This window comes from Rattus rattus, chromosome 3 (assembly GCF_011064425.1).
Source record: "Rattus rattus isolate New Zealand chromosome 3, Rrattus_CSIRO_v1, whole genome shotgun sequence".
NCBI classification, from domain to species: domain Eukaryota; kingdom Metazoa; phylum Chordata; class Mammalia; order Rodentia; family Muridae; genus Rattus; species Rattus rattus.
In genome coordinates this window covers 17,974,640-18,002,159 of record NC_046156.1, presented here as the reverse complement: position 1 = coordinate 18,002,159, position 27,520 = coordinate 17,974,640, and the positions used below count along the sequence as shown (strand labels likewise).

General features: G+C 44.2%; 1 protein-coding gene across 1 annotated transcript in view; it reads left to right on the top strand.

Moving 5' to 3' along the window:
• The window catches only part of Kyat3 (kynurenine aminotransferase 3), a 38,911-nt gene extending 30,557 nt beyond the window's left edge, over positions 1-8,354 (top strand). Inside the window, exons 12-14 of the mRNA XM_032897241.1 lie at positions 351-424; positions 922-1,008; positions 8,094-8,354. Of these exons, the coding sequence (XP_032753132.1) occupies positions 351-424; positions 922-1,008; positions 8,094-8,156 (224 nt within the window). The 3' untranslated portion in view covers positions 8,157-8,354. The remainder of the gene's footprint in view (positions 1-350; positions 425-921; positions 1,009-8,093) is intronic.
• Positions 8,355-27,520: the final 19,166 nt, after the last annotated feature.

Here is a 27,520-nt window from a genome sequence, read left to right as displayed (position 1 = left end):
AACATCTCGAGTTCTCCCTTTTCCTATAGATAAAAATTTAAATTCCATCTGATGATAGTATAAGAATAAAGTCAGGCAGGGGTCTGGGGAGGAAAGGCGGTTCAATGTTTAAGCGCACGTATTGCTCTTGCAGAAGACCAGAGTTCAGTTCCCAGCACCCAGGTCGGGTTGTCAGACAATGTCATCACATAGTGTGAGACTCCAGCATGGTGTATGAACAACCTCTGGAAAGTTCTAGGTTTAAACCTGTGTGAGTCAGGAAAAAAAATGTGAACCTCGGCAGGCTTAAGTGAAGCCTTTCTTGTCTCAGACAGAGCTCTTCCCTAACCCACCCTTCCCTGTGGTTATAGGTGTTGACCTCTCCGATGTGAAGAGTGATGAGCCTTATGACTATAAGTTTGTGAAGTGGATGACGAAAAATAAGGTACTGTTTACCGACCTCCCAGTTCTGCTACATAGTTTCTGTAACAGTTTACTGACCTCCCAGTGCTGTTACATAGTTTCTATAACAATTACTGACCTCCCAATGCTGTTACATAGTTTCTATAACAATTACTGACCTCCCAGTGCTGTTACAAAGTTAGCACCTCATGGATGTGCTTTGAAAGACACCGAACTCTAGCTTTGCCTCTCCTCGGTTTTATTTTAAAATGTTTACTTTAGCTTAGCTGTGTTGAGACAGTCTCATTACGTAGCCTTGGCATGCCTGAAACTAGCTCTGTAGACCAGGCTAGCCTCAAACTGTTCTAATTCTAACTTTCATTCAGATAGACCACTTAGGACTTTTTGAGGGACTTTCAAAAATACTTTTTCCTTTTAAAAACACTATGCCCATCAGCAGTATATTTCTAATGTCGGTGGCCTGTGTGTCATGTGGAATGTGTGGAGTTTTCTCACAGCGTCAACTTGTGTGTTTTGCAGAAATTGTCAGCCATTCCTGTATCCGCGTTCTGCGACTCCGAGTCTAAACCTCACTTTGAGAAGTTGGTGCGGTTTTGCTTTATCAAAGTAAGTTTCTGCATTCCCAAAAGTGTGCATTTATAGCACCATTCCAATTTACAAAGCAGCCTTTTTTTTCTATCTCTAAAAATGATATGCTAAGTGACAAGTTTAAAATTTGACTTGCGGCTCTGAAGTTGACAGTAAGTCAGTATTCAGCCTTATGTTTGCTGGGGTTTTTAGTCAGTTTATTTACTTGCGTTTTGTTTGTTTGTTTTTTGGTTTTTGGTTTTTTTTTTTTTTTTTTTTTTTTTTTTTTTTTTTTTGAGATAGGGTCTTACTCTGTAGCCCAGGCTATCCTCAGACACATGACAGTCCTCCCGCCTCAGTCTTCAGGTTTTGGGAGCCACTGTCCTTGATTCAGCCTTTTTATGAGGGGAACCAACATAATCCTAGCTGAGGGAAATATCACCATTCCACCTGTACCAGAAGACTCTCAAGACAGATGTTATTGCTGGGCTGGGGAGTGGCTCGGTAGATACAGCACTGTCCACGTAAGTAAGAGGACCAGGGTTCAGATTCCTAAGACTAGCATAAAAGCCAGATAGGCATGCCAGGGGCCTATAACCAATCCCACCCAGGAGAGAGAGCCTGGATCCCCAGACCAAACTGACTGCTAGACTAGCCCACAGTTGGTGAGCTCTGACTTCCATGAGAGACCCTGCTTCATTGCATAAGCATGAGCAATCAAGGAAGACATCCGATGTCCATTTCAGGCCTCTACAGGCATGCACACACACGCGCACCCACACACATGCAAACTATGTACATATCGTATATACATAGATCCCACACACATGCTATGGCTCCTGAAAGCCCTCATCCATAGGTTATTTGACATAACATCAATACTATATTTTACTTTGTTGAGATAACCTATCAACAAATTATGGAAGACGTACCTAAGGATAGAATATAGGTATTTACAACAGAACAATGTGAATATTCGATTGACCAAAAGGTGAATGGAAAGGGGACAACATTTGGAATGTAAATAAATATATTTAAAAAAGAAAAAGTTAATAAAGCATAGCATTATAAGGTCTGTCTTAAAAGATATAAATCCAAACATTACTCAACTTACAATGAAAACATTGTTAAAAATACTGCACGTTGAAATGCGTTCACCATGACCACACCACTGAACAGGGTACCTTTGGCAGGGTAGCACAGGCAGGGGTGGCAGCCATTTACCTGTGGAATCATGAGGCTCCTTGCTCCAGCATTCATAGAGAGTATGTTCCTGTATGTCACCAGCTCCCTGCTCCCTAATATCAAAAGCATGACTGCTAGTGAATATCTGTCATCATAAAAAAAAAAAAAAAAAAAAAAGCTAATGGAGCCACCATAGGCCAGAGGCCATCTCTATAAGCATACTACTGAAAACACAAACATAATTAACAGAAAGGGAAAAGTAACCTAAACTTGAGTTTTAGCTGGGCATGGTAGCCCGCACCTCTAATCTCAGCCTGGTCTACAAAGCAAGATCGAAGACAGCCAGAGCTACACGGAGAAACCCTATCTTAAACAGTAAACAAACAGTTCGGCTTTAAGCCAGTGAGCAGGGCCCTACTCTTTACTCTTCTTGGAAATAACTCGGGAGAGCTGTAAAATGATGTTGCAAACTACCCCCGGCACGTGGGGAGGGTTGCCAAGTAGCGTAAAGGAAGTGGTAGAGGGAAAGAGGATGCCTAGAAAGGCTCTGTGTCTCAAAGAACAGATACAGGGACCAAGAGCCGCAGGAATTCGGATTTTCTGGCAGAGGGGGAGCAGGCACAGGTCCTCGGCCCTGTAAGCGCTGGAAAGGAGGGTGGGAAGGAAATCGTGCTTGGGCTATGGACTTCCTCATTGATCCGGCAGTGTGGCCAGAAGTTGGGTTGACGTAATCTGGAGGAAAGGTCCTCGGTTAGGCCGTGTGACTAATTCCCCGTTGGCCGACTCGTACATTAAAGGGGCATTAAACTTTTGATGAACAAGAGAGAGTTTCTGCTGTCTTCAAATAATACCCAGGTCCTCCTTGATAAATATCTGTAAATCCACACAGGCCTGGAGAGGTGACTTAGTGGTTCAGAGCGTCAGCTCCTCAGATCAACAGGAGCAGTGTGTGCACTGGCAGGGAGAAGCTACAGAGGGATTCAGTCAGAGATCATTCACAGCCATAAATGAATGAGATACACATCTTCAAAGGACATCCTACAGCCAAGGAAAGACACGGGAACAAAACAACCTCCAGAGTATTCCTGGGAAAAGTGAACCGTGCAAGGGAGGGTTACAGACTGTGACACCGGAAGTTCTAAATGCTTAAGACAGTACGTTGAGGTCGAGATTTTAAATTTAGGAACGTGTGGTGGTGCAGGAAGATAAAATGGGATCTCCTGGACAGCAGGTGAGAAATTGAAGGGAGAATAAAGGTATTGGAATTAGGGTAACACTGGAAACCGTAAAGGATACCAAGTAAATCTCTGGGCACAGCAAGTGTGAGGAAAGTAAGTAAAAGAATGTGGAAAAGAATACAGAATTTTACAATATCGACGAGAAAGTTACAGACGTGGAAGAAACATGAAATATGTATCGTCTCTGAAAGAAAAAGGTAGAAATAGAACTCCAAATAATTGTACAGCTGTGCTGCCAGGAATGTTACCTTTAGCTGAATGCTTGACTTGGCTTGTGAAGGATCTAGAATAAGATCTCAGGGCAGCCTCTGGGCAGGGAAAGAGAGGCTGAGGAAACATGTGAGAGGAAGCACGTGGGATGCTGGCTGACCTAAAAACAACATTGAAGGGCTGAGAAGATGGCTCAGTGGTAAAGGCACCCAGAGAACCCGAGTTGGGATTCCAGTATCCACGTGAAGCTGGTCCAGTTCCACAGGCTTGCAATCCTTCAGCAAAATGAGAGGCAGAAAGACAGTCCTGGCATTCATAACACAACCATGAGACCCCATCTCAGACAAGGCAGAAGGTTAAAACCAGTACTCAAGATTGTCCTCTGACTTACACACACCCCTCACCCAAATTCACACTCAGACAGGCTCATGCATGTGCACCTTTCATGCCCATATGTATACACACAAAAGACAACATTTGAGCCAGGCAGTGGTGGCGCATGCCTTTAATCCCCACCCTCAGGAGTCAGAGACAGGCAGATCTCTGAGTTCAAGGGCAACTTGGTTTACAGAGGGAGTTCCAGGACTACCTAGGGAGACCCTGTCTCAAAAAATTTAAATGCTTGAAGTATAATCGACATGTTTTTATAATTTCTAAAAGACAGTCTCAGAGAACACTATCTACGTAATGGCTAATGATAACCCATCATTCCCCAAATACTTCATTGTGTGTTCCCCACCAACGAGGACAGTCCCAAACCACAGAACACCACCTCAGCACCACGAACTTAACCTTGACAAATCCTTATCTCATCTACCACTCAGCCCCTGTCTGAGTCTCACCAACTGTCCCCGTGTAAAGTCCTCAGAACAAGCAAGCTGAGAGAGACCCTGGCCAGAATCAGGTCACTCAGTCTGTCTGTCAAGGCCAGAACTGAGTTGCATCTGGTTGTCATGTTAGACAGGTCCTCACTTCTAACATTCACTGTAAAGCTCAGCAGCCAAGGCCAGAGGGGTCCCTTTAATCCCACGCAGAGGCAGGCCAGTCCAGGTTTGACCACACAGTCGGCTTACACAAACCTCCCCAACCAATGACTGTAAGGAAAGTCTCCATTTTGATCTGTCACTGTGGTAGGAAACCACTTTAGTTTGCCCGCTACAGTTAGCTTCAAGCACTTCATTAAGGCGGAGTTTGCATGTGTTTATTATAAGGTTAGCATTTTCGATTGAATTTAGTAACTATTTTGAAGGGGTTGCTTTGAAATCATGGTAGAATTCCATCTCTCACCAGGGTGACCTAATTTTTTTACTCATGCTTCGGTGGCATTAAAAGCTCATAGACTTCTGTGTTATTTGATGCGTTCTAACTTATCATAGTCACCTATTTTATAGTGGTTTCTTCAGAATTGGGCCACTATGGGTCCCTGTAAGCTGGCTTCTGTTTCTTTTTATGTGTCACCAGCATTTTGGGGCATTTTCTTGTCTTTCTGCACAAGGCTCATTTTATCAATTTATAACCAGACATTGCCAATAAGTCTGGTTCCTTTTAGAGTAAAGCTTTGTGGGTGGGTAGGGGGTAAGGTGATATTTTGGACTTTTTATTCTCTTTTGTGTGTATAGGTATTTTGCCTGCATGTATGTCTGTGTACTATGTGTGTGGGCTGTCATATATCCTGGAAGTAGAATTACAGTTAGTTGTGAGCCACAATGTAGGTGCTTAGCACCCAGCCTATGTCCTCATTGAGAACAAGTGCTCTTGATCGCCGGGGCCACCTCTCCAGTCCTAGAGCAGAGTTTTATCTTTGAACCAAGATCTAGATCCTGGGGGTGTTCACTGCTGTCATGTGCTGTTCCTAGGCCCTTCCAGCAAGGTAGAAAACATATAAATGCATTTGAATACATGCAGTCATTCATATACATCAGTCATACATGTGCATCAAGGGGTGATTAGTCACATTCCCCCCACAAATCTGTATTTATAAAACCCCAAGATACTCAAGTGCCTTATATAAATGCCATACCATTTTTCTATAATGTATGCGCATCCTTCTGTATACCTTAAATCATCTCTAGGTTGTTTATAATCCAGTACAATGTAGCACCATTCAAATAGACGTTAGGGTGTATTGTTTCTGAATCATAACAAGAAAAAGAAATATGTGCGTGCTCAGTACAGATGTAATTTCTTCGCTCGCATATTTTCAATCATCGGTTGGTTGAGAAGCAGCACCCTTGGGTAGATAGAATTGATTGCATGCATATTTACAGCTGTATTTATTTGTATCCAAATTTATTGAAAACTATCATTTGGTTAATTGTAATTATTTTTTTTCCATTTCTATGTTTGTAACTCCATTCTTCAAGGGTGAAACCTGGTTCCCATCATTTAATTACTTAATACCCCTGTATCTCTGTGTATGATTGGTCTCTGGCTAGCCTCTCTCTCTCTCTCTCTCTCTCTCTCTCTCTCTCTCTCTTTCTCATACACACACACACACACACACACACACACATACACACACACACACACACAGACACCACACAAAATCTCTCCATGGATAACCCTACCAAAAGATTTTGATATTTTGAGTCCAGCTGCTGCTGCCACTGTCCCCGTGTGGTCACTGTTGTCATCTGACACCTCGCACTGTTCTCCTCTGCCTTTCTACCTCTGAAGTGCTTTCCTCTACCTCAGAGGCACTTTCCCCTGAGTCTATGCCCCATGCTAGGCACTCTCTGATCTCACTTCCGGCTCTCAGCCTCATGGCAGGTGTCTCCCAGTGCCACCCCTGCCTACATCAGCCATGAACAGTAGCTGCCCTGGCTACACCATCCTATTCTAGGCTTCTGGCTCCAAAGGTAGATATTCTCTTCTCTCAGCCCCAGTAGCTGGCTTTCCTGCCTACCTGTTTCAGTGGAAAAGGAAGAGGGAGGGGAAAAACACACAAGGCTAGATCTCCATCATTTGCTCTTCCATTTAATTGTATACCATAGTGCGTTGCCTATTTAAAAGTTAAGAGGACGAATGCTCAATGATCATAGCGCCGAAGGCAGACTGTAGTGAGTTCAATGTTCACAGATGAGGGCGTAGGAGCCTGAGCTCATGACTGGATTTTAACGACAGGCACTAGAACTGACCCTAAAAGCCACTAGGAGAGGTTGTCTGGGAGAATGGGGATGGATAGAGGAAAGCCTGGAGGACCTGGTGCTACTTTTCTCTGTAGTCACCGCTGGACTCATCGACTCTCTAATCATACCTGATTGAATGGCTGCTTTCAGGTTTCTAGTTTTTGCTTCCTTTTTTAAGTGTGTGTGTGTGTGTGTGTGTGTGTGTGTGTGTGTGTGTGTCACATAGAACAGAGAGAGAGTTCATCAGATCCCCTGTCCCCTGTAGCTGGAAGTTTTAGGAAGTTTTGTGAGCCACCCACCTGGGTGCTGAGAACGTAATTCCTCTGCAAGAACAGTGCACACCTTTTAGGTTGATGTCTGTACACAGGTGAGGGCTGGCATAACGCTAGGTCAAGGCCATGGTTGGAGAGTAAAAAAAAGTAAGGTGGGACAAAGTTTTTGTAAGGCGAGAGAGAAGGAAAAGGAGAATCAAGATGAAGAAGGACGACCCAGATCCGGGTGGTCTTGAATGACCCTAGGTAGTTATGAATATTTCTTAAGGGATGGATTTCTATAGTCAGTTTACCTTATCTAGGTGGGCGGTTTATATCCTTATCATTTGGTTGTGAGTTTATTGTGTGGATATATTGTGGATTGAGAATTTAACACATAAATCTGGTTGATTGATAAATTACAGCTTATCGAGTCATGATTTCACCGGGTAGTTGGGAGTTTGTGCCTTAACTACCAGAGGGTGGGCAGTTGTGGAAAGTGTGGGCAGAGAGCAGGCAGGGAGCTTCGATAGACCAGCCCATGCTGGACTTCTAGAGCCCTGGTTTTACCCGGTAGCTGGAACCAGAGTTCGCTGCTAGCAGAGAGCTGCCAACTGGGAGAGATGCTTACCAGAGATAAATTATGGTTAGCTCCATATGGCGCTCGAGGGCCAGAACTAACTCTAGGACCAGCTCGGCAGGGCGCCACGCTGGCACGGCTCGAGGACCGCCTGGGTCTGCTCGGGAGCAGTGTGGAGCGACTGAAATAAAAGTACCCCGCAGTGCCATGTGGCCCAACAGTGCCCACGCCAGCCTGGTTAAAAGGCTCCACCATTTTTTATTATTTACCGCAACAACCTTTAACCACCGAGCCACCTCCCAATCCCTCCCCTTTATTTTAGTTCCTCATTTGCGTTTTTACTTTGACATTGCTTCTGCACCTAAGGCTAGACATCGTCTTAAGTCTTTGGGTATTGCTAGCATGGCTTATAACTTCAATGGGTTTTTCTGAAGGTGTGTGCCGCTACCATTCATCCATGCCTTCTATGTTTAAATATTCCAGTTTCTCGAATTTATACTGGTATGTAACGATACAATTATTTCATTTCTAGAAAGACAGCACACTGGATGCTGCGGAAGAAATCTTCAGGGCGTGGAACAGCCGGAAGTCTTGAGTTGTGCCGGTGTGAGGGTTCCATCATCTTGCAAGGACTTTACTACTCGGTGCTGCCACCTCGTGGGCACTAAAAGGAAAAACCGTTTCAGGACAAACATTTAAATAAACATTTCCACTGTCTCCGAAGTTAACCCCATTCCTGACGGTGTTCAGTACACTCTGGTTTGACTCGTTCGGAATATATTAAGGCACCTTCTGCTGTAATTTTGCGGGAGTCAATTTCTCCGTGTTGTATTTTCTTATGGTGGGGGGGCGGGGACAGAAATCGTATTTGCTGCACCAGGTGTAGCATGGCCTGCAAGCCCAGCACTTGGGAGGTGGAGGCAGGAGTTCAGAGTCATCCACAGTGAGTAGTAAGCTGGGGGCCATCCTGGGTTACATAAGACTGACTCTCAGTAAATGAAAGAAAGAAACAAACCCACCACATACTTCGTCTGAAGCTGGTCTGTGACTGTTACTGCTCATTCTGAATAAAGTCTGGCGAGCTACAAACACTCGCAGGAGGTGACCAGGTTCACCTCCGTCCTGCTGCGCACCAGCCAGCTGTGATGGTGCCTATAGCTCCCTCCCTGGGACACTGGACTTTGCTCCTGGCTTTGTTTTTCTCTTCCAAGGGCTGCTGTGACTTGGGGGTGGCTTCAAGGTCCACATGGGCAGCCTATGTTTTCCCTCCTTTGACCTTGTTGCCTCTGCTGATGTTCACCTCTACTCTGCCTGAACCACCCACTCTCTTGGTCACACCTAGAAACTGTCATCACTCCCTGCTGTTTCACCTTTGAGATAGTAAATTCATCCTGTCTCCGTAATCACCAGTCTCCAGCTCATGCTTTCGTGGTGCTCTCTCTCTCTCTCTCTCTCTCTCTCTCTCTCTCTCTCTCTCTCTCTCTCTCTCTCTCTCCCCTCTCTTTCCCACCCTCTCTGTGTATGTGTGTGTGTTTCTGTCTCTGTCTCTCTGTCTCTCCCTCCTCCCCTTCCTTCCTTTCCTTCCTGCCCGTCCCTCTCTTCCTCTCAGTTCTTATTTAAATTTACTATAATTCCAAACCCAGGGTTTCCCAGAAAATGGTCCATAGACCTCTTACATCAGGATCAACCGAGAGCTCCTTTTAAAAACAGAGATCCTAGTTCTTCCTCTGAGACCTACTGAGACCTAATCTCAGTCTCTGGCCCTCCCAGGTGATATCACACAGATCACAGTTTGATCAACTCAGCTGTCACCTCAGTGTGATTCCTATGAGGCCCCTTAACTGCACTCATTTCCTGGCCAACCTTCCATGCCATTGTTCTGTCACCCCGGCCAGGACACTGACTTATTGCCCTATAGTTTGAACTTGCCTAGCTGGCCAAAAACATGAACTCCACCCTGGGGTTGAAGTTCTATGTCTGCACCTGGGCTGCCGAGCACAAGCCGGCATGCGCTAGGAGCTATGAGCTCACATCCTTAACCTTTGATAGACATCGCTGTGATCCACTTCCCCAGTGACAGCAGTGAGTGCTAGCATACTGTGATAAGAAAGCAAACCCACTCCCTTCTCTTCCCACGTCACAGCCCACTACCGTCACAGCCCACTACCGGCATCACAACCAAGTCACAGCAGGGTCCATCTGCTTGTGGGAGAAACAAAAGGACAGAAAGAAACTGCTTGCGGATATCCCAGCTCAGCATTTGTCTGTCCTTTCTTCACCTCAGGGTAACAAAGGTCATCCCCAAACCTTGTGGACCACAGGAGTTGGGGATGATGATGTACTCGAGAAGGAAGGTTGATGGTTTTAAAACTGGTGGGTCCAAGTCTCAAAAGGAAAGCTTACGCCTGAAAATAAGTTTGACTTCCAAACCAATTTTAAAAAGTAAGGCTTAAAAGGCCAGGGGCAGCACATAAACCTCTTGGGAAACTTTTGCCTGTCACTCTATGGAGATCGTGGGGAGGTGTTTCGCTGGCCTTGAGCCTGCGCCCTGCAGCCCTGGATTTGCCAGGGCGCCAGTCTCCACGCATGCTCCCACCGTCTTTCTCCTCACACTCTCAGAGACGTCAGTCCCATCTGTTTTCTCGTGTCTTTATTTTCTGCTGACCTCCACAAGTGATCATTCATGCCTCTCCATCTCACATATGTCTTTGTAGTATTCTTTCTTCTGTGCTTCTTATCTCTTCCTCCTGGGGGGCAGAATCTCCCCTCCCTCCTTCCGTCTTCCCCACCTGTCTTGTCTTCCATTAGTAGGACCTCATAGTTGCCAGGAGAGACTAAAACACCAACGAAAGCGGTGTGTGTTGGATGTCAGCCTCGCCGGAAGTGCTACATGAGGGCAGGGCAGAGCAGAACCAGAGGGTCGAGGCGCAAATTGCCACTTTAGCGTGTGCTGGGGTGGGTTTTATGGAGGGAACTTCGAACTAGACTGAGGAGAAGAGAGAGCTTATGAAGACCTTAACACTCCAGGGCAGGGGAAAGGCTGCTCTCCTCAGTCTTCAGTCAGCCTCAGGAAGAGGCTGACAAGGAGACTGAGCAATAGGATCAGCTTAGGCTCTGACTGATTCTCCAGCACACACGTAGCAGTGCCTGGCTCTCCGGTGAAGACACTTAGTGTCTGTGCTGGCTGGTTTATGTCAACTTAACACAAGCTGCAGTCACCTATATCGATTGAGAAAATGGCTCCATAAGATCGGACCGTAGGCAAGCCTGTGGAACATTTTCTAAATTAGTGATTGATGAGAGAAGATCCCGTCCATTGTGGGTGGGGCCGTCCCTGGGGTGGTGGTCCTGAGTTCTATGGGAAAGCGAGTTGAGCAAGCCAGTAAGCAGCACCTCTTCCTGGCCTCTGCATCAGCTCGGGTCTCCAGGTTCCTGCCCTGCTTCAGTTCCTGTCCTGACTTCCTTCAATGAGGAAGAGCTATGTGGAAGTGTAAGCCAAATAAAGCCCTTCTTCCCCAACTTGCTTGTTTGATTATGTTTTATCACGGGTATAGAAACCTAACTAAGACCATGATGCCTCTGTTCCTGGCCCTGAGAGAGCCTGTCTCAAAAGTATATGTGTATATGCTGATAATAATAAAGTGGGGGAAATTCCCAGTTCCCCTCTGCCTTTACCTCAGTGTTTACCACAATCCCCCCCGCCCCGCTGCCTCCTTGCCCCAATGACGTGACATACCAACTGTTAAGTTGTTATTACCTATCTGGCTGTTCTCAGCTCTTCTGTTCCTTGACTGTCAGTATTTTGACCTATACCATGCTAATTTTTTTTCCTAAATAAATTCACTTACTCTACATTAGTGAATCTCGATCTCCAGCCTAGGCCTGTCTGCTGAATTTCATGCCTGTCTGTATCCACCACCCCTCAAGTCTCATTTCTGTGACTGTTTTACTGTCTGTGGTGGTCTGAATAGGCTTGGCCCTGATAGGTTCATGTGTTTGAATGGCTTATCCATGGGGAAGGACACTATTAGGAGGTGTGGCCTTGTTGGAGGAAGTGTATCACTATGGAGGTGAGCTTTGAGGCCCCCTATGCTTAAGCTCTGCAAACACACACACACACACACACACACACACACACACACACACACACACACACATTTATTAAAGTGGCTCTGTGATTCAGCTAGTCCAACAATGGATGTCTCTCAATGAAAAGTCTAAGAATCCAGTAGTTGTTCAGTAAACAAGCCTGGATGTCTCAGCTCCTCTTCAGTACATACCAGAATCCTAGAACTGGCTTTAATGCCAGGAGAGGAATGGACTTTCCAGCAAGGACACTGGGGAATGGTGGAAAGGGCTTGGGGTGGGGAGGCAAACCAAGCCACTGCACCCACCAGTGGACTTTGTGATGCACAAGACAAACAAACCTTTGTTTGTTTAGCCAAATGTAGCGTTTTCTGTTTTCTATGGAAGTATTGCTGTCGGAAATAAAGGACAGAGTTCCAGGTCAACCTTCCAAAAGATCTATTGGTCAGAGGCAGAGAGTGAGCGGCCCCTCAGTGGGTGCCTGTCAGATTCCTGAGAACAGTTGGTCAGGATTGTGAGGAGGTAGGAGAGAGGGGCAGGTTACCGCCAATGTTCTTTTTTTTTTTTTTTTTTTTTTTTTTTTTTTTTTTTTTTTTTATTAACTTGAGTATTTCTTATTTACATTCCGAGTGTTATTCCCTTTCCCGGTTTCGGGCAAACATCCCCCCCCTCCCCTTCCTTATGGGTGTTCCCTCCCACCTCCCCCATTGCCGCCCTCCCCCAACAGTCTAGTTCACTGGGGTTCAGTCTTAGCAGGACCCAGACCGCCAATGTTCTTAAACTCAAGGATTTCCCGCATCCTAACAAGAGCAACTATATAAACACGCAGTCACCAAACATTTTAAGTGAAAAATTATACCCTGATAAAACAAGGGGTTTCCCAGGTAGGTAAGCCCTACTGGTAGACAAAAGAAAACAGAGATCTCAACCACATTTCAGAGACACGAGGACTTCATTGTATTGCTGCTCTGAGAACACAGCCAATTACTCCTTCCTTCCAGTTAAAGCAGAAGCTCCCCTGCCAACAAACAGCCATCCTGGGACCTATCAGAAATAAATTGTAGTGATAACTGGATTTCCTTTCCTTTTCTTTTTTTCTGGTTTAGGCAGCACATTTACTTTTCACGTAGTATTTTTTATTCAGATTGGGACATATACAAGCATATACCCTTCAATGTTTACAAATGTTTTAAAACTTCAATAAAATATTTTACATAGGAGTAAGAGACTCCATATATTACTTGAAAAAGAAACAATTTTCTATTTCTTTTTGTTTTTCTTTTAATTATTATTATTTTTTAATTTTTTATTAGATATATTTCTTTACTTACATTTCAAATGTTATTCCCCTTCCCGGTTTCCTATCCATAAGGCCCCATTCCCTCCCCCTCCCCTATACAGGTATTCCCCCTATACATCCCCCTTAGTGCCTCCCCATATTCCCCTGCAGTAGGGGTCCAGCCTTGGCAAGACCAAGGGCTTCCCCTTCCCCTGGTGCCCCAACAAGGGGCAAATGCAGTTGGAGCCCTGGGTCAGTCCATGTATAGTCTTTCAGTAGTGGTTTAGTCCCTGGGAGCTCTGGTTGGTTGACATTATTGTTTTTATGGGATTGCAAGCTCCTTCAACTCTTTCTATTTTTCCTCTAATTCCCCCTAAGGGGGTCCTGTTCTCAATTCAGTGGTTTGCTGCTAGCATTGACCTCTGGATTGGACATGCTCTGGGTGTGTCTCTCAGGAGAGATCTATATCCAGTCCCTTTCAGCATGCATTTTTTAGCTTCATCAATCTTATCTAGTTTTGGTGGCTGTATATATATGGGCCAAAGGCTCTGAATGACTGTTCCTTCAGTCGCTGCTCTAAACTTTGCTTCCATATCCCCTCCTATGGATTTTTCCCCCTTTTAAGAAGGAGTGGGAGCATCTGCATTTTGGTCATCCTTCTTCTTGAGCTTCCTGTGGTCTGTAGACTGCATCTTGGATAATTCAAGCTTTTTGGCTAATATCCACTTATCAATGAGTGCATACCAAGTGTGTTTTTCTGTGATTGAGTTACCTCACTCAGGATGATGATTTCTAGTTCATTCCATTTGCCTATGAATTTCATAAAGTCATTGTTTTTGATAACTGAATAGTACACCATTGTGTAGATTTTCTGTCTCCATTCCTCTGTTGAAGGGCATCTGAGTTCTGTTCAGCTTCTGGCTACTATGAATAAGGCTGCTATGAACATAGTGGAGCACGTGTCTTTTTTATATGTTGGAGCATCATTTGGGTATATGCCCAGGAGAGGTATAGCTGGGTCCTCAGATAGTTCAATGTCCAATTTTCTGAGGAACCTCCAGACTGATTTCCAGAATGGTTGTACCAGTCTGCAATCCCAGCAACAATGGAGGAGTGTTCCTCTTTCTCCACATCCTCGCCAGCATTTGCTGTCCCCTGAGTTTTTGATCTTAGCCATTCTCACTGGTGTGAGGTGAAATCTCAGGGTTGTTTTGACTTGCATTTCCCTGATGACTAAGGATGTTGAACATTTCTTTAGGTGCTTTTTGGCCATTTGATAATCCTCAGCTGAGAATGTTTTGTTTAGCTCTGAACTCCATTTTTAATAGGGTTATTTGGCTCTCTGGAGTCTAACTTCTTGAGTTCTTTGTATATTTTGGATATTAGCCCTCTATCAGATGTAGGATGGATTTTCTAATCAATGTTAACTTCACCATGTACACAGACGTCACCTTCTTTAGATTGCCACTCAGCATTTGTAAAAGAAATATTACACAAGTAGTGTCGGAAAGCGGTGTTTTTGAACAGACTCTTTAGTTGTCCATTAACCCAACAAATATGCCGCTCTGGCTACAGGTTCTAAAACATAGCTTTCTTTCTCCATAGATAACTGTTAATTCACTATGGTTCTACTTTTAGAATCCATGATACAATCTGGTAAACAACGAGTGAGTGGAAAAATAAAACTCCCATTTTCTAGACTTCTCCCCTCAGAAATGTTCTCCTGGTGAAATCCTGGCATCATGCTCTACCCTTGAGTGTGATTATTTGAAGAGCTCAGGACCTTTCGTTGGGAGGCTGGGGAGACAGCTCAGCAGTTACAGGCACGTGGTGCTTTTCTACAGGAGCTGCACTTCTTTCCCAGAATCCACTTCGGGCAGTCAATGTCATTCCGCCCCCAGGAAATCCTGTGTCCTCCCTGGCCTCTGTGGGCATCCACACACACATAAAAATAAAGCTGAAAAACGTTTACATTGACTGTTGTGTTGATTATAGAAGCCGATTTTGTCCCTCGTTTCCCCTGCATTCCCCTTGCCTCATCACGTCTTCCCTACCCTTGCTGAGGTCTCGCCACCCTGGCCCCCTTGCCTTTCCCTGGAGACCAGGCAAGCTCCAGTTTATTACCGTGAACTTGTGATTCCCTGTCCTGGAATGTCTTACCCTAGGCTACCTGACTACCTCAGATCTTCATTCAAACCTTTCCTCAGGGGAGGACCTGACCTTCCACCTAAAACTGTAACTCCTGACTGGATCTGGTGGACCTGTGCCCTTCCTTTAAAGCTACTTCAGTGGCTGAGGTAAAACGAAAACCACATTTGACACCAACGTAGGCAATATGGTAAGATCTCATCTATAAAACAAGCGATCTATTGATAAATCAATTTATAAAAGCAGTTCTTGCTTGCCCGCCCAGACTTCCCTATTTTTCTCCGAGCACCTAACGCTATCTAGTTTATAGCACGTTTTCCCCATTTATGTATCTATCTCTCCCTCCACAAATACAGGTTCCAGGAGAGGGGCTGAGCAGATTGTAGCACACGGTAGGCAAATCCCCGTTTCTTAAATAAATGAATTTGGGGCACCTGGATTTGGCCATCAGAACGCCATCGCTGTTGTTTTGAACTTACCTCCCTTTGACTCCCGTCTTTCACTTATTGATGGCTTCCTAAAATGCTAAAGGTTGTTCCCACAACTTCATATACTATTAGCATGTTTCCGAGTCATTTTAGTTAGGTTTCTGGAGCGTCTCTGCTTAGGTCCTAAGCCTTAGGTCTCCAGCTAATCCATAATGTGGGACCCGCTCCAAAATAATTAGACACGAGGCCCCCACTGCATAATTACGAAGTTAAGATTTACGTCCTCAGGCACAAGAGCTTAGAGTCTGCTGTTTTGAATGGAACAGTACCAGCCTTTAATCCCAGCACTCAGGAGGCAGAAGCAGGCAGATTTCTGTGGGTTTGTGGCTAGCCAGAGCTAAATAGTGAGACGATATTCCAAAAAACAAAACAAAACTGCTACTGCTGCTGTTTCTCCAGAACCCCTGACAGGTGGCTCACAGCCAGATGGCGCCTTCTTCTGGCCTCTTCTGGCACCCTCCTGCACATACTCATACCCAGAAATCACGTGTACACATAGTTAAAACTAAAATAAAAACTTTTATTAAGGAGAGAAGTTTTCTGCATGGCCATGATACTATCTCTAAGATCTATTACGGGGAAGCAACTTATAGAACACCTTATAATTTAGCTTTTTAAAAGGTTATCTTAAGCAAACGACTACGTAAAACTAAACCCATGGCATTTTCTGTTTCTACTGTGATGCATGATTTTGCTGTAATAATTTATATGAAAAAAAAAAGAGTTATAAACGTACAAGGAGTTAGCTTTGGGAAAGGAAGCAGGAGTTGTTACCAGTAGGGCTGAACAGGATGGTGAGGAAGGAGTTTTACTTTTTCTTTGCTCTTATATATTGAAACACTTTACTTCATTTTAAAATCAGTTTATTTGGGCTGCTGCTCAGTGGTAGTGAGGCTGCTTACCACAGTTTATTTACTTGACATCAACAATGATTGCAAGTCGGCTGCAGTCATCAGTTGCTGGGAATACTGTAGCAAGCAAAAGAAACAAAATTAGTACCATTTACAGCCCACGTTTCAAAGACGGGCAGGTTAAAGGTACAGTAGTTGGTAAGTGCTAAGGAGAAAAACAGCATAGGGAAGGAAGGTAGAAACTGATGGACCCGGTATGGAAGACCATTTTTTGCAATATTTTTGCACTCTTGCTAGTAGGAATAAACAGGGTACAAACCAGCAAAGCCATGCAAGAAAGGAAGGAGGGGAGTGGTACAGCTGTCTTGCTTTTGCCTGTTAAGCAGATATTTCTAGTCAGAGTTTGGTTTCCAATTTAAAATGATACTGACAGGATGTCTCAACTGGTGTTGCCCGAGTCTGCGGAAATGCACCTTCTAGAACACTATCAGAGGAAACAGATCCATTTCCTAGGAATCATTTTTACAACAATGAACAACATGTAATATGTATCTGGTCTCTGAGGTCCTGGCTACACTGGTAGGTGTTTACATCCACGTTTGACATAAATATTGTCAAAGGCATTCTGGATGGCATTGGTTGTGATAACAAAGAACTGGAGGGAACATTTCGTCCGTTATTAGTCGGGGTAAATAGACTATAGCATCTAGTCAAAGAATTTGGCTCAATTCTGTTGCTTAAAAAAAAAACCAACTGAATAAATGAACGAGATCTGTTTGCGTGAATAAAACATGACCGAATGAAACGCGGCACACGCAACATGGTGCATTATGGGACAATATGGGTGCATTTTGCATGAATTTAAATGATGAAAATTAGACATGAGGTCATGTGTAAATATTAATATAGTCTTCCTTGTGCTTAGAGTTATGAATTTTCAGGAAGTGAGAGCAGCTGTCTACAATGTTTGATTTGTCTTAAATTGTGTAGCCTGCCCTTTAGTTTATGTGGTAAACAATTAACAGAGAAGCATATGTTGACTGACTTTCATCCAAAATGTATGGGATTCTACCTGATTTGGATTTTTTTTTCAAATTTTGGAATGTTTGTATATACATAATGAGGTATTTTTGGGGTGGGATCCGATTTTAAAGACATCCTTTAGTTTCATATACACTGTATGCACAGAGCCTGAAGGTGATTTTATATAGTGTTTTCAATAGTTCTATTCTTGATATAACAAAGCCTCGTGTATCAAACGTTCTGCTGGTGATACACTAATAGGACTTAACATCACGTGGATTTTGGGATATGTCATTCATTGCTCAGATATTCAGACTGGGTATGCTGAATATATATTTCTGTACTATTAAGTTCGGCTCAGAGATGAAGATAGGCTGTGGCTGTATAGCTTAGGCCAAAAGCTTCCTGAAGTATTGCGACTGTAGCTTTGCATCCAGCTCTAAATCCGCGCTTTTTCTTTCAGTTCCCAATAAAAAGTGCTTGAAGGTATGATCTGTCACAATCCGGCAGTTGTTTGAAAGCGAGCCCAAGCTACATTCTTATTAAGCTGAGGTGTAGCTTGTATCACATGACCCTGGAACAGTGTTCTGAAATTCTGAAAGGTTGTAGCTGGAGTTTAACATAACCTGAGGGGGAGGAGGAGGCATTCAGAATGGGTATTTGTCAGGGCACTTCAACATTAAACCATGTTGTGAAAAGACTGAAGTAGAACAGATGACCCAGAGGTGAGCAGGCAGAATAGAGACTTGCATACAGGGGAAAACCATTAAGGAAGAAAGCGGGCATAGCCTGCTTGCTATAATGGAGAGTCCTGCCAACAGAACCACATTCATTTCTCTTCGTCATTGTAAAGAACGGTATAGGTAATTTTTTGAAAGTTGAATATGTAGCACACGCATGTGGAAGGGGGACACATGTGCATGTATGTGCACACTTTGATCACTCTCCACCTTACCTTTTAGGACAGGGTCTCTCATTGAACCTGGCACTCACCAAATGGCTAGACAGGCCTGTCAGGCAGCTCCAGGGGCTATACGTACACATGTGTATGTGTGTCTGTGTGTCTGTGTCTGTGTGTGTGTCTGCCCCTGCCCAAGGGTTGGAGACACCTGCACCCGGGCTGGCTTTTTCCCATGAGCCTTGGGGATGCAAACTCAGGTCCTCACGCTTGCACACCAGGCTCCTCTTCTCTGGCTGGGGGCATCTCCTATGCCCTACGAGCAGTTGCATTTTAAAATACCACCTTTCAGTTTATGGGTACCACATAAATCTATATTCACTGGGTGTGCTCTCTCTGCAGATGGGTCAGTCACAAGGCTACCAAGAGGCTCCAGCACTCCAGCCGTTACTGCATTTGCTTTCCAGCAGCTGAAGGAACAGAGCCAGCCTCGGGAATGTATGGCTTAGAAAATGTCCTTGGGGACCTGGATTGACTTTAGTGGCTTAACCGCACCAGGATGCATACCATTTCCTAATCCAATCATCAGGCTGCTTCCTGATTTAGAACAGCATGGCTAAAGTTTCGAGCACCCTGATCTGAGCATTTATCTTGCTGGTAGTTTTATGCAATTGTGGGTAACACTGCACGGGGCATCTCTATGAATACAGTTATCTCCTGTTTCCATTCCCCCCCTCCAGCTCTCAGAAGAAGGATTACTGGCCCGAGGGGGCTTTAAGAGATAAATCTTTTTTGGAGTCTCTCCAGGTCAATTTAGAATACTGTGAGGAGTGACGGCAGGAAAGAAAGAAATGGCATCGAAGTCACACCCTGTGGGCATACTTCAACACCTTTGGAGTTCTGAGTGTCTAATAATATCAGAGTATTTGGAACTAGGTAGTCATATAGAATAAAGCTTTTAGTGTGTGGTTTTCATGGACACAATAGCTCCTAATATTGAAATTCAGTCTCTGGCTGAATGGCTCAGTGGTAAAAAGGAACTTGCTGCTCTTGCAGAGTTCCTGGTAAACACATTAAGCAGCTCACAACTGTAATACCAGGGCCAGGGATCTAGCAACCTCTTCTGGCTTTCAAGGGTAGCCGCAGCTCACTGTACACAGGTGCACATAATTCAAAATAATAAAACAAATGTCTTTGGTTGTTGCTCTTTTTTTTAAAGTTCAGTCTTTAACAAACAGGCCAATAGTGGTGGTTCATGCCTGGAACCCCAGGGCACAGAAGACAGAGGCAGAAGAATGTCAAGTCTGAGAGGAGGTCACCTTGCAGTAGTGAGACTCTATGAGCAGAAGGGAGTCTCTGTTAATGGGCATTGGGATAAAACAGTTCCAAAACCTCTCCTTCAGAAATCAGCTGATTTCTTGACTCATAGGAATGATTGTAAGAGCAAATGTTATCTAGACTAAATAAATGTATTTAAACAGATTTGGGGGGAAATTATAGTCTCACCATTCAAATTCTTCACTATTTTATTATTACAAAACTGGAGAGTTATTATTTGGGGAAAAATATAAACTTCAGGCTACTGGAAACAAGGCAGGGAGTGCACACCTCTAAACCCAGCCCTTGGGAGGGAGAGGCAGACAGATCTCTGTGAGTTCCAGGCCAGCCTGGTCTCCACAGTGAGTACCAGAACAACCACGACCATATAGACACCCTGTCTGAAAACAAAAGAAACAAACAAGATACAGAAAAGAACAGCATGTAGGGCAGCAACATTTTTTGAAGTTCCATGATGCTGCGACCTGCAAGGCTTAGGAATTTACAAGGCTGGGGTGTTGGGGGAAGAAAGACATGTGTACAGAAAGCTGGCATCGGATGGATGGCTGCAAAGTGCTTTGGGGAGTGGACCAATAATTTCCTAGAAGCAACTCCAACCTGGATGTCAATTAGCTCAGATCAGTAGGAGGTATCTGTGGGAGAATGGCAAATCTCAGTGAGGGTTGGAGGGAGGACTGTCCAATCTCAGTAGGAGGGTCTCTCTCTCTCTCTCTCTCTCTCTCTCTCTCTCTCTCTCTCTCTCTCTGTGTGTGTGTGTGTGTGTGTGTGTGTGTGTGTGTGTGTGTGTGTGTGTGTGTGTGTGTGTGTGTGGGAGGGTGGAGTCTAATCTCAGTAGAAGGTCTATCTGTGGAGCTTCCTAATTTCCGTTGGGGTCTTTTCAGGCTGGGTACAGTTTTGGGGGAGAGGAAGTGGCAGTCTTCCTTGGTGCATACAATGGCCACATTAGTACTTGGACAGAAAGGTTTCACTATCCCCTGCGTGTGAAGCTTTGGAGTCTGACCCAGCCGTGCTCACTCGTGTCAATAATACCAACAACGCACATTCACTCAGGACTTCATCTGCTCTCCACAACATCCTTAGCAAAACATCTTCTAGAAAATCAGTAATGAGAACCATTTAGGGTTGCTCTTTTCTATCACAACCATTTAAAGGGTCCAGAGAAAACCGCGGGTCTATGAACACTGAAGTAAAAGGTGCTTCCATTTCTGCATCTCCACCTATGATTCTGCAGGGTGACGTGTGGCAGGTGACGGTTTTTAGTGATAAACCCATAGCAATTAGTCTGTGCGTGGTCACTCAGTATTTGGAGAATGTCATTTGTCACAGTGAAAAGCTGGGTTTATTCTCAAACAGAGAACAAGCCACAAATAAGGTTTCCGACCAATAAACAAGCAAACAGAGCAAGCAAATTCAATAGCGAATATGCAAGAACGCCTATTAGTGAAATAGGAAGCAGGAACAATTCAAATCAGAGAGCGCTTGGTCTGACAAAGTCAAGTGTCCTCGTGCGAGATTACAGCTGCCTTGTAAAACCAAGAGCACGTGATTGCTGTGGGAGAGCTTTGATTAGATCCATCTTTGGATCTTTGTCACAAGATATTTGAACCGGTTTCTAGTTAGGATGTGGCTCAGCCCTTCCTGTTCGCCTTTAGTCACAAGACAAAGAAGGTAAGGTTAGTTTGTAGAAAGAAGCACCCATGCTTGAAAGTGATGCCTACATCATGTATGAAAGTGAGTGTCAGAAAAAGTGACGAATCAGAGAAAGATTTGACAGAATAGAATATGCCCGACTCTCAGGAGAACAGAGAGGAAAGGTTGGCTACTTAACGGGGAGACAGGCAGCACACGAAGGAGAGAGTACAGTGCAGGAATACAGGAGAGTTCATGGGGAGCAGTGCAGTAGAGTTGAGAGGGAGAGTGGAGCAGTGCAGAGAGGGAGAAGGGGGCAGTGTTACCGGGAGAGACAGTACTGAAGAGAACAAGCTCGACACAGACAGAGGCAGAATGAGCCAAAGAATGAGAAGGATCCGGAAGATCAGGAAAGATTGCTAGAGTTAGTATCAGGCCAAGCAGTGCAACTCAGAGGCCAAGAGAAAAGTCAGCTGGGAATGGAGATTGAGCCAGAACGTGGGTTGAACCAGCCAGCTAGAGATCAGAAAGAACTAGGAAGGGGTGAGCTTAATTGGGATTATGTCCCAGAGCCTATAACATTATAGACCTAGATAAGAGAGTGCAGAGGCTAGATTCCAGGACTAGGCCTAGGTTAGTAGACAGAGGCAGCAAGCCTCTGAAATGACAATTCTACCAAGCGAATAAACGTTAGTTTTACAGTTCTCCAACTCTAAGGATCTAAATTTTGGTCCAAAGTCTGTATTAGGAGGCATACTGCACGGATTTCGAAGCCAGTTTGTGGGGGGTTCTAATCCCAGTTTTGCCATTTCTGAGTTGTGGGACTTCAGGTTGGTTACTTAACAATTTTATACTTCAAATCCTCCATCTATGAAAGGGGACCACTCAAAAAGAGTTGTTGAGGACTTAGGGACATGATGTTTCTACAGCTTTATATGTACAGTTCCTGGAGCACAGAAAATTCTATTAGGATGGATGCTGCCGTTATGAATCTGATTTCTCCGCCTCCTCTTTAAAATACAGCTTCATAGACCACATTAAGGAATCGAAAAGATAACAGACATTCCTACAAATATAATTTGCATTTCCCAAGGTACAGTACTGTTACAGCCCGACAGAAGGAAAGGTAATGAGATAAAGTGAGAGGAAGAAACCCCTCATTCTGGAACCCAGCTGGGCATCTGTTGTTCTTCATTCAAAAGAGGATGCCTAAAAATTTCCTAATAAATGCCTGCCAGTCCTGATAAAGCAAGATTATCATCTTCGCCAACATTCCCTTCCCAAACCCTTCAAGACAGACACAGTGAGGGTATGAGATGCATGCTATGAATTGTATGCCAGAGCTGTGTGTGGTTTAAGGTTTCTTTTTTATAAGCCAGCTTTTTAAATTTTTTTTAATTTATTATATAAAGTACACTGTAGCTGTCTTCAGACACACCAGAGAGGGCATCAGATCTCATTACAGATGGTTGTGAGCCACCATGTGGTTATTGGGATTTGAACTCAGGACCTCTGGAAGAGCAGTCAGTGTTCTTAACCACTGAGCCATCTCTCCAGCTCCCATGGTTTAAGGTTTTAATCCTAGCACTTGAGAGACAGAGGCAAGAGGATCTCAGGTCAAGGCCATTCTCGGCTACGCAGTGAGGACTAGGTTCAGCATGGGTTGTATATATAATAAGACTTTTGTCTCAAAAAAAAAAATAAACGAACAAAACAGAGTGTGATGAAACAAACCTTTAGTCCCAGCATTCCAGAGGCAGAGGCAGGAGGATCTCTGTGAGTTTGAGGTCAGCCTGGTCTTCCAAGTCCCAAGACAGCCTTGAATACATAGGGACCCTGTATCAAAAAATAAAATAAAATAATAAAAATAACTGTAAAAACATCAAAACATTAGTTTAAAAATAGTGATTGCCTTGAATATTAATTTACATAAATAATTATCGCCAGAAATTGTAGTCAGAACTAGTTGGAGTCACTGATTTCTAGGTGATAAAGCTCAGTTGTGGTCTTAAACTCAAGATCAGAAATAAAATCTAAACACAGGCTGGGCAGTAGTGGCCAGAGTCTTTAATTTTAGCACTTCAAAAAAAAAAAAAAAAAAAAAAAAAAAAAAAAAAGGAAGAAAGAAAGGAAAAAGAAAAAAAAAATCAAACCAGGGTGATGTTGATGTGTAGATAATGAAAGACACTGAAGGTGGGCGGAGAGGTTGTCCTGTGCTCAGTCTCTCCCTCCGGGGACTGTAATGGTTTATTCCGTCAGCAAGCACTTGGCTCAGCTGTGAAAGCACAGTGCACTCCGTCCTTACTGAATCCTCAGAATATGCCCAGGTGCCCTCTTGTCTTCCGTTCACCCCCTAAGATGCTCTCTGTGGAAACACTAGTGGGTGTGGTAGAGCGCCCTCGAACCCTTTGCCCTTGTCACAACTAAAGTGTGTCATGACAGTTTTTGAATCCTCCCAGATCTTAAGGGGGAAAAACATCCCCCGGAAGCACAGTCTAATTTTCAACTTGGAACTAAAAGGATGATGAATAGACGTGGGGTAATGGGCTCTTCCATTCCGCACCCAGATTTTAGTTTCTATGTTCCTGTCTCTCACGCCTTTCTAAGAAGTAAAGTCATTTTCATACAATATATTCTGATCACGAATATATCCCCCTCACTCACTTCCCAGATCCACCCCACCCTTCCTACTACAAGCATTCCCCCCCCCACCCCCACACACCACAAGAAACAGCCTGGTGCAGTGATGCACGGCTTTAATCTGAGCATTTGGGAGCCAGAGCCAGCTGGATCTCTGTGAGTTCCAGGACATCTTCATCTACATAATGAGTTCTAGGATGCTCAGAGCTATGTAATAGAGAGGACTTGTCTCAGAGAGAGAGAGAGAGAGAGAGAGAGAGAGAGAGAGAGAGAGAGAGAGAGAGAGAGAGAGAGAGAGAGAGAGAGAGAGAGAGAGAGAGAGAGAGAGAGAGAGAGACACAGAGAGAGAGAGGTTGGGGAAGAGAGAGGAGGTGTGGGGGAGAGAGAGAGAAAGGGAGAGAACAGAGAGACAGACATATGAGAATAAAATAAACAATTTAAAGAGGACAATGATAAAACAAAATGAACACACTAACAAAAGGAAAAAAATAAGATTACAAATAACAAATATATACAAAGATACACACATATATATACATACCATAAAAACTCAAAATTGAAAACATAATATACAAGCAAAAGACAAAAGACGGGGGTGGGAGAAGCCCTAACAATGCTATATGAAGCCAAAACAAGCAAAACCAAAACAACCGAACAAACAAAAGTCTGCACAAAATACCTTTGACTTATTTTATGTTGGTATCTACAGCTAGGGGTGGGAGTAGAGGGCTGCCATTAGGTGTGATTCATACTTCTTTTTAAAATTAATTAATCGATTATTATAATGCTTTTGAGAAAATATCTATGGTCTACTCTGTATTATGTTATTATTGTGTAAACAGTGCCTTTTAGACTCCATTTTACAGATAGCTTTTGACTCTACTCCGATGGAGGTAAATGACTGTAACCCTGGGTGAATCTGTAAACTATCCATGCAGCACAGAATGGTAAATGACTTATTCCTTGGAGTATAATAGGAGCTACTCCATAGATTTATGGGGTGAACTGAGACTGGAGGGGCACTGGAGGGGCACATGGGGGGTATTACAATCATATCTGGGAAACATAGCCTAAGACCTTCCCAGACACACTAGACCCAGGAAAGATTATGACTCCATTACCTGGACCACAAGGCAACACACGCAATTGATGTCATGGCCACTCACCAACCTATCATCTGATACCTGCTGTATAAGTCAAGGACCAAGAAGCGGGGGACTTCCTAACTATCCCCTTTCAGCTCAACTCACTGTCTACCCTTAGCTCGGCTGCCCGATCACTCATTCACCTCTCACCTGTCTGGACCTGAACCTGAACCCACCATTTTCCAATCTCAGAGCCCAACTCACCCTTCACCCTGCATCTGGAACTCTCCAGTTTTATACTCAAACCCTGACTGAGTAGATCCAACTTCAACTTCCTCAAGCCTCTTGCCTGCTTTGTTATTAACACTGTCTGTCTGTCTGTCTGTCTCTCTCTCTCAGACTACTTCTAATGCCTCGCAAACTCTGATCAGCTGCTCTAACACCACACATGCGTATAGATATACAGAGATGGTTACCGGAGGGATAGGAGAGTGAACGTTAGTAGTTGGGAGTGGAATAAGAGACTCGACATTCCTCAGCCAGATTAAAACTGGCTGGATGAAATGACACCTAACAAAACTGCTGCCATGGAAACCATTTATTGTTATTCAATACATCCTCATACTGCGGAAAGAAACCAGGTGCTGCAGTCACTCTCCTCCCTCAAAACAGAGTCAAAGGCCATGTGTAAAAGAGTCTCCTAGAGCAATGTATCCCAGGCATAGTGTGCTAACAACGGATAGGCTTTCCCATAGACCGGGCGAGCCTAAACTCATTATGTATCCAAAGATGACCTTGAGGTCCTGCTCTTCCTGCCTGAGTGGTGACAGCACAGTTTGCACTATCACACCTGTTCCCTGTAGTGCTGGGTACTGAACCCAAGCCTTCACGTAGTCTAGGAGTCTACCAAAGGACCGACATTCCCAGCACCTCTTGTTCTTTCAGTTGAAGCTAGTAGCTTCTATTCTGCTCAGGAAAACAATGTCTGATAGCCAGACAGCAGTGGCACATGCCTTTAACCCCAAAAGGCAGGTGGATTTCTGATTCACAGGTCAGCCTGGGTTACAGAGTTCTAGGACAGCCAAGGCTACACAGAGAAACCCCATCTTAAAGCAAACAAACTAACAACAACCACCAAAGCAAAAAGATCTTGAAAAGAATGTCTAGGCTTGGAGATTTCAAAACCTACTTTAAGGCTTCAAACTCTCCTCTAGCCCACCACCCACCAGAAGTAGGGAGAAAGAAACGTTAATAGGAAATAGGGGTTGGGAACATGCTTAGAAATGGTTCTTTGGAGCAATTCAAATCTTCATTGCCAGCAGTCCCATCCACTAACAAAACACCAAATCAGCAGCAGTGGTCCAGTATACTCAGCAAACATCAAACACGAATCAGTAGCAACGGCTGGATCCAGTAGAAACCATCAGGCCCCCACTTATGAGTACAAGTCCTCAGAAGCAGGAAGAAGCAGCTGGAATACCACCAGAAGTTCTTTGGTGCATTGCTCTCTATGAAGTCACAACAAGCAATGATCAGCCAAGGAAGCAAGGCAAACCAAGGCAAGAGTGTCATCAGCGAAGACCAGACTCAGCAAAGCCTAAGGAAGACCAGCAAAGAGCCCCAAGGCAAACCCATGCAAGAGCACTGTCCACTCTCTGTTGGGTTCTACTTACACTCTTTCCAATCATATGTCCGCTCAAGCATCTGCTCCATCAAAACACCACACGCCCATTCACTAGGCAGCTTCCAGGAAAACACTCTGTGTCTGTTCTCAGCAAAACATCCTCACATAAGACACTTTCCAGAAAAACATCACATGAAACAACCGAGTCTCCAACCAAACCAGAAATTCCCACTTCAACAATGGCATTTGATGGTCATTAACAAATAAAATGCTTACTGAGTTTTCGTCTCAGTGGAAGATGCCCACCTTGTGGCTATTTTGATTCAGATTTTGTCGGCTCGGTTTATTTGCAAGAAAGTATCGTTATTACCTTAAGGAAAGAGGGTGGGACCTGAGACAGGGTCTCACTCTGCAGGGCAGGCTGGCTTGGGATTCCAGACCGCCCACCTCTGCAACCTAAGGGCTAGAATAACAGGGGTGAACCACAAGATCTGCCTTATTATTTCCAGGTTGGTTCGAGTTTAGCTGATTAATGCATCTGGGCCCTAGGACAGTCGTTAGCTGTTTTATCAGTTTTTCTATACTCAGCTTTCAGTCAAATGTCCAATGATGATTGGGGAAAGACAACAACCTGGGTCATAGCAGGGCCAGACTCTCTGTCTGCCTCACAATATATATGGCTGTCACTGGGCTCTCTTGGATCTCTTGCAATTCTAGAAGGGTTTGTGAGGCAGACACCCTCTATTCCCTACACTATTGAGGTAAAGGACATGTAGGAACTTTGAATCATGTTGGTCTATGACAGAGCTTGAATTGATAACCTGTTCCTCAAGACAACAGCTAATTTCTCTTTTTATTACAAATTCCTTA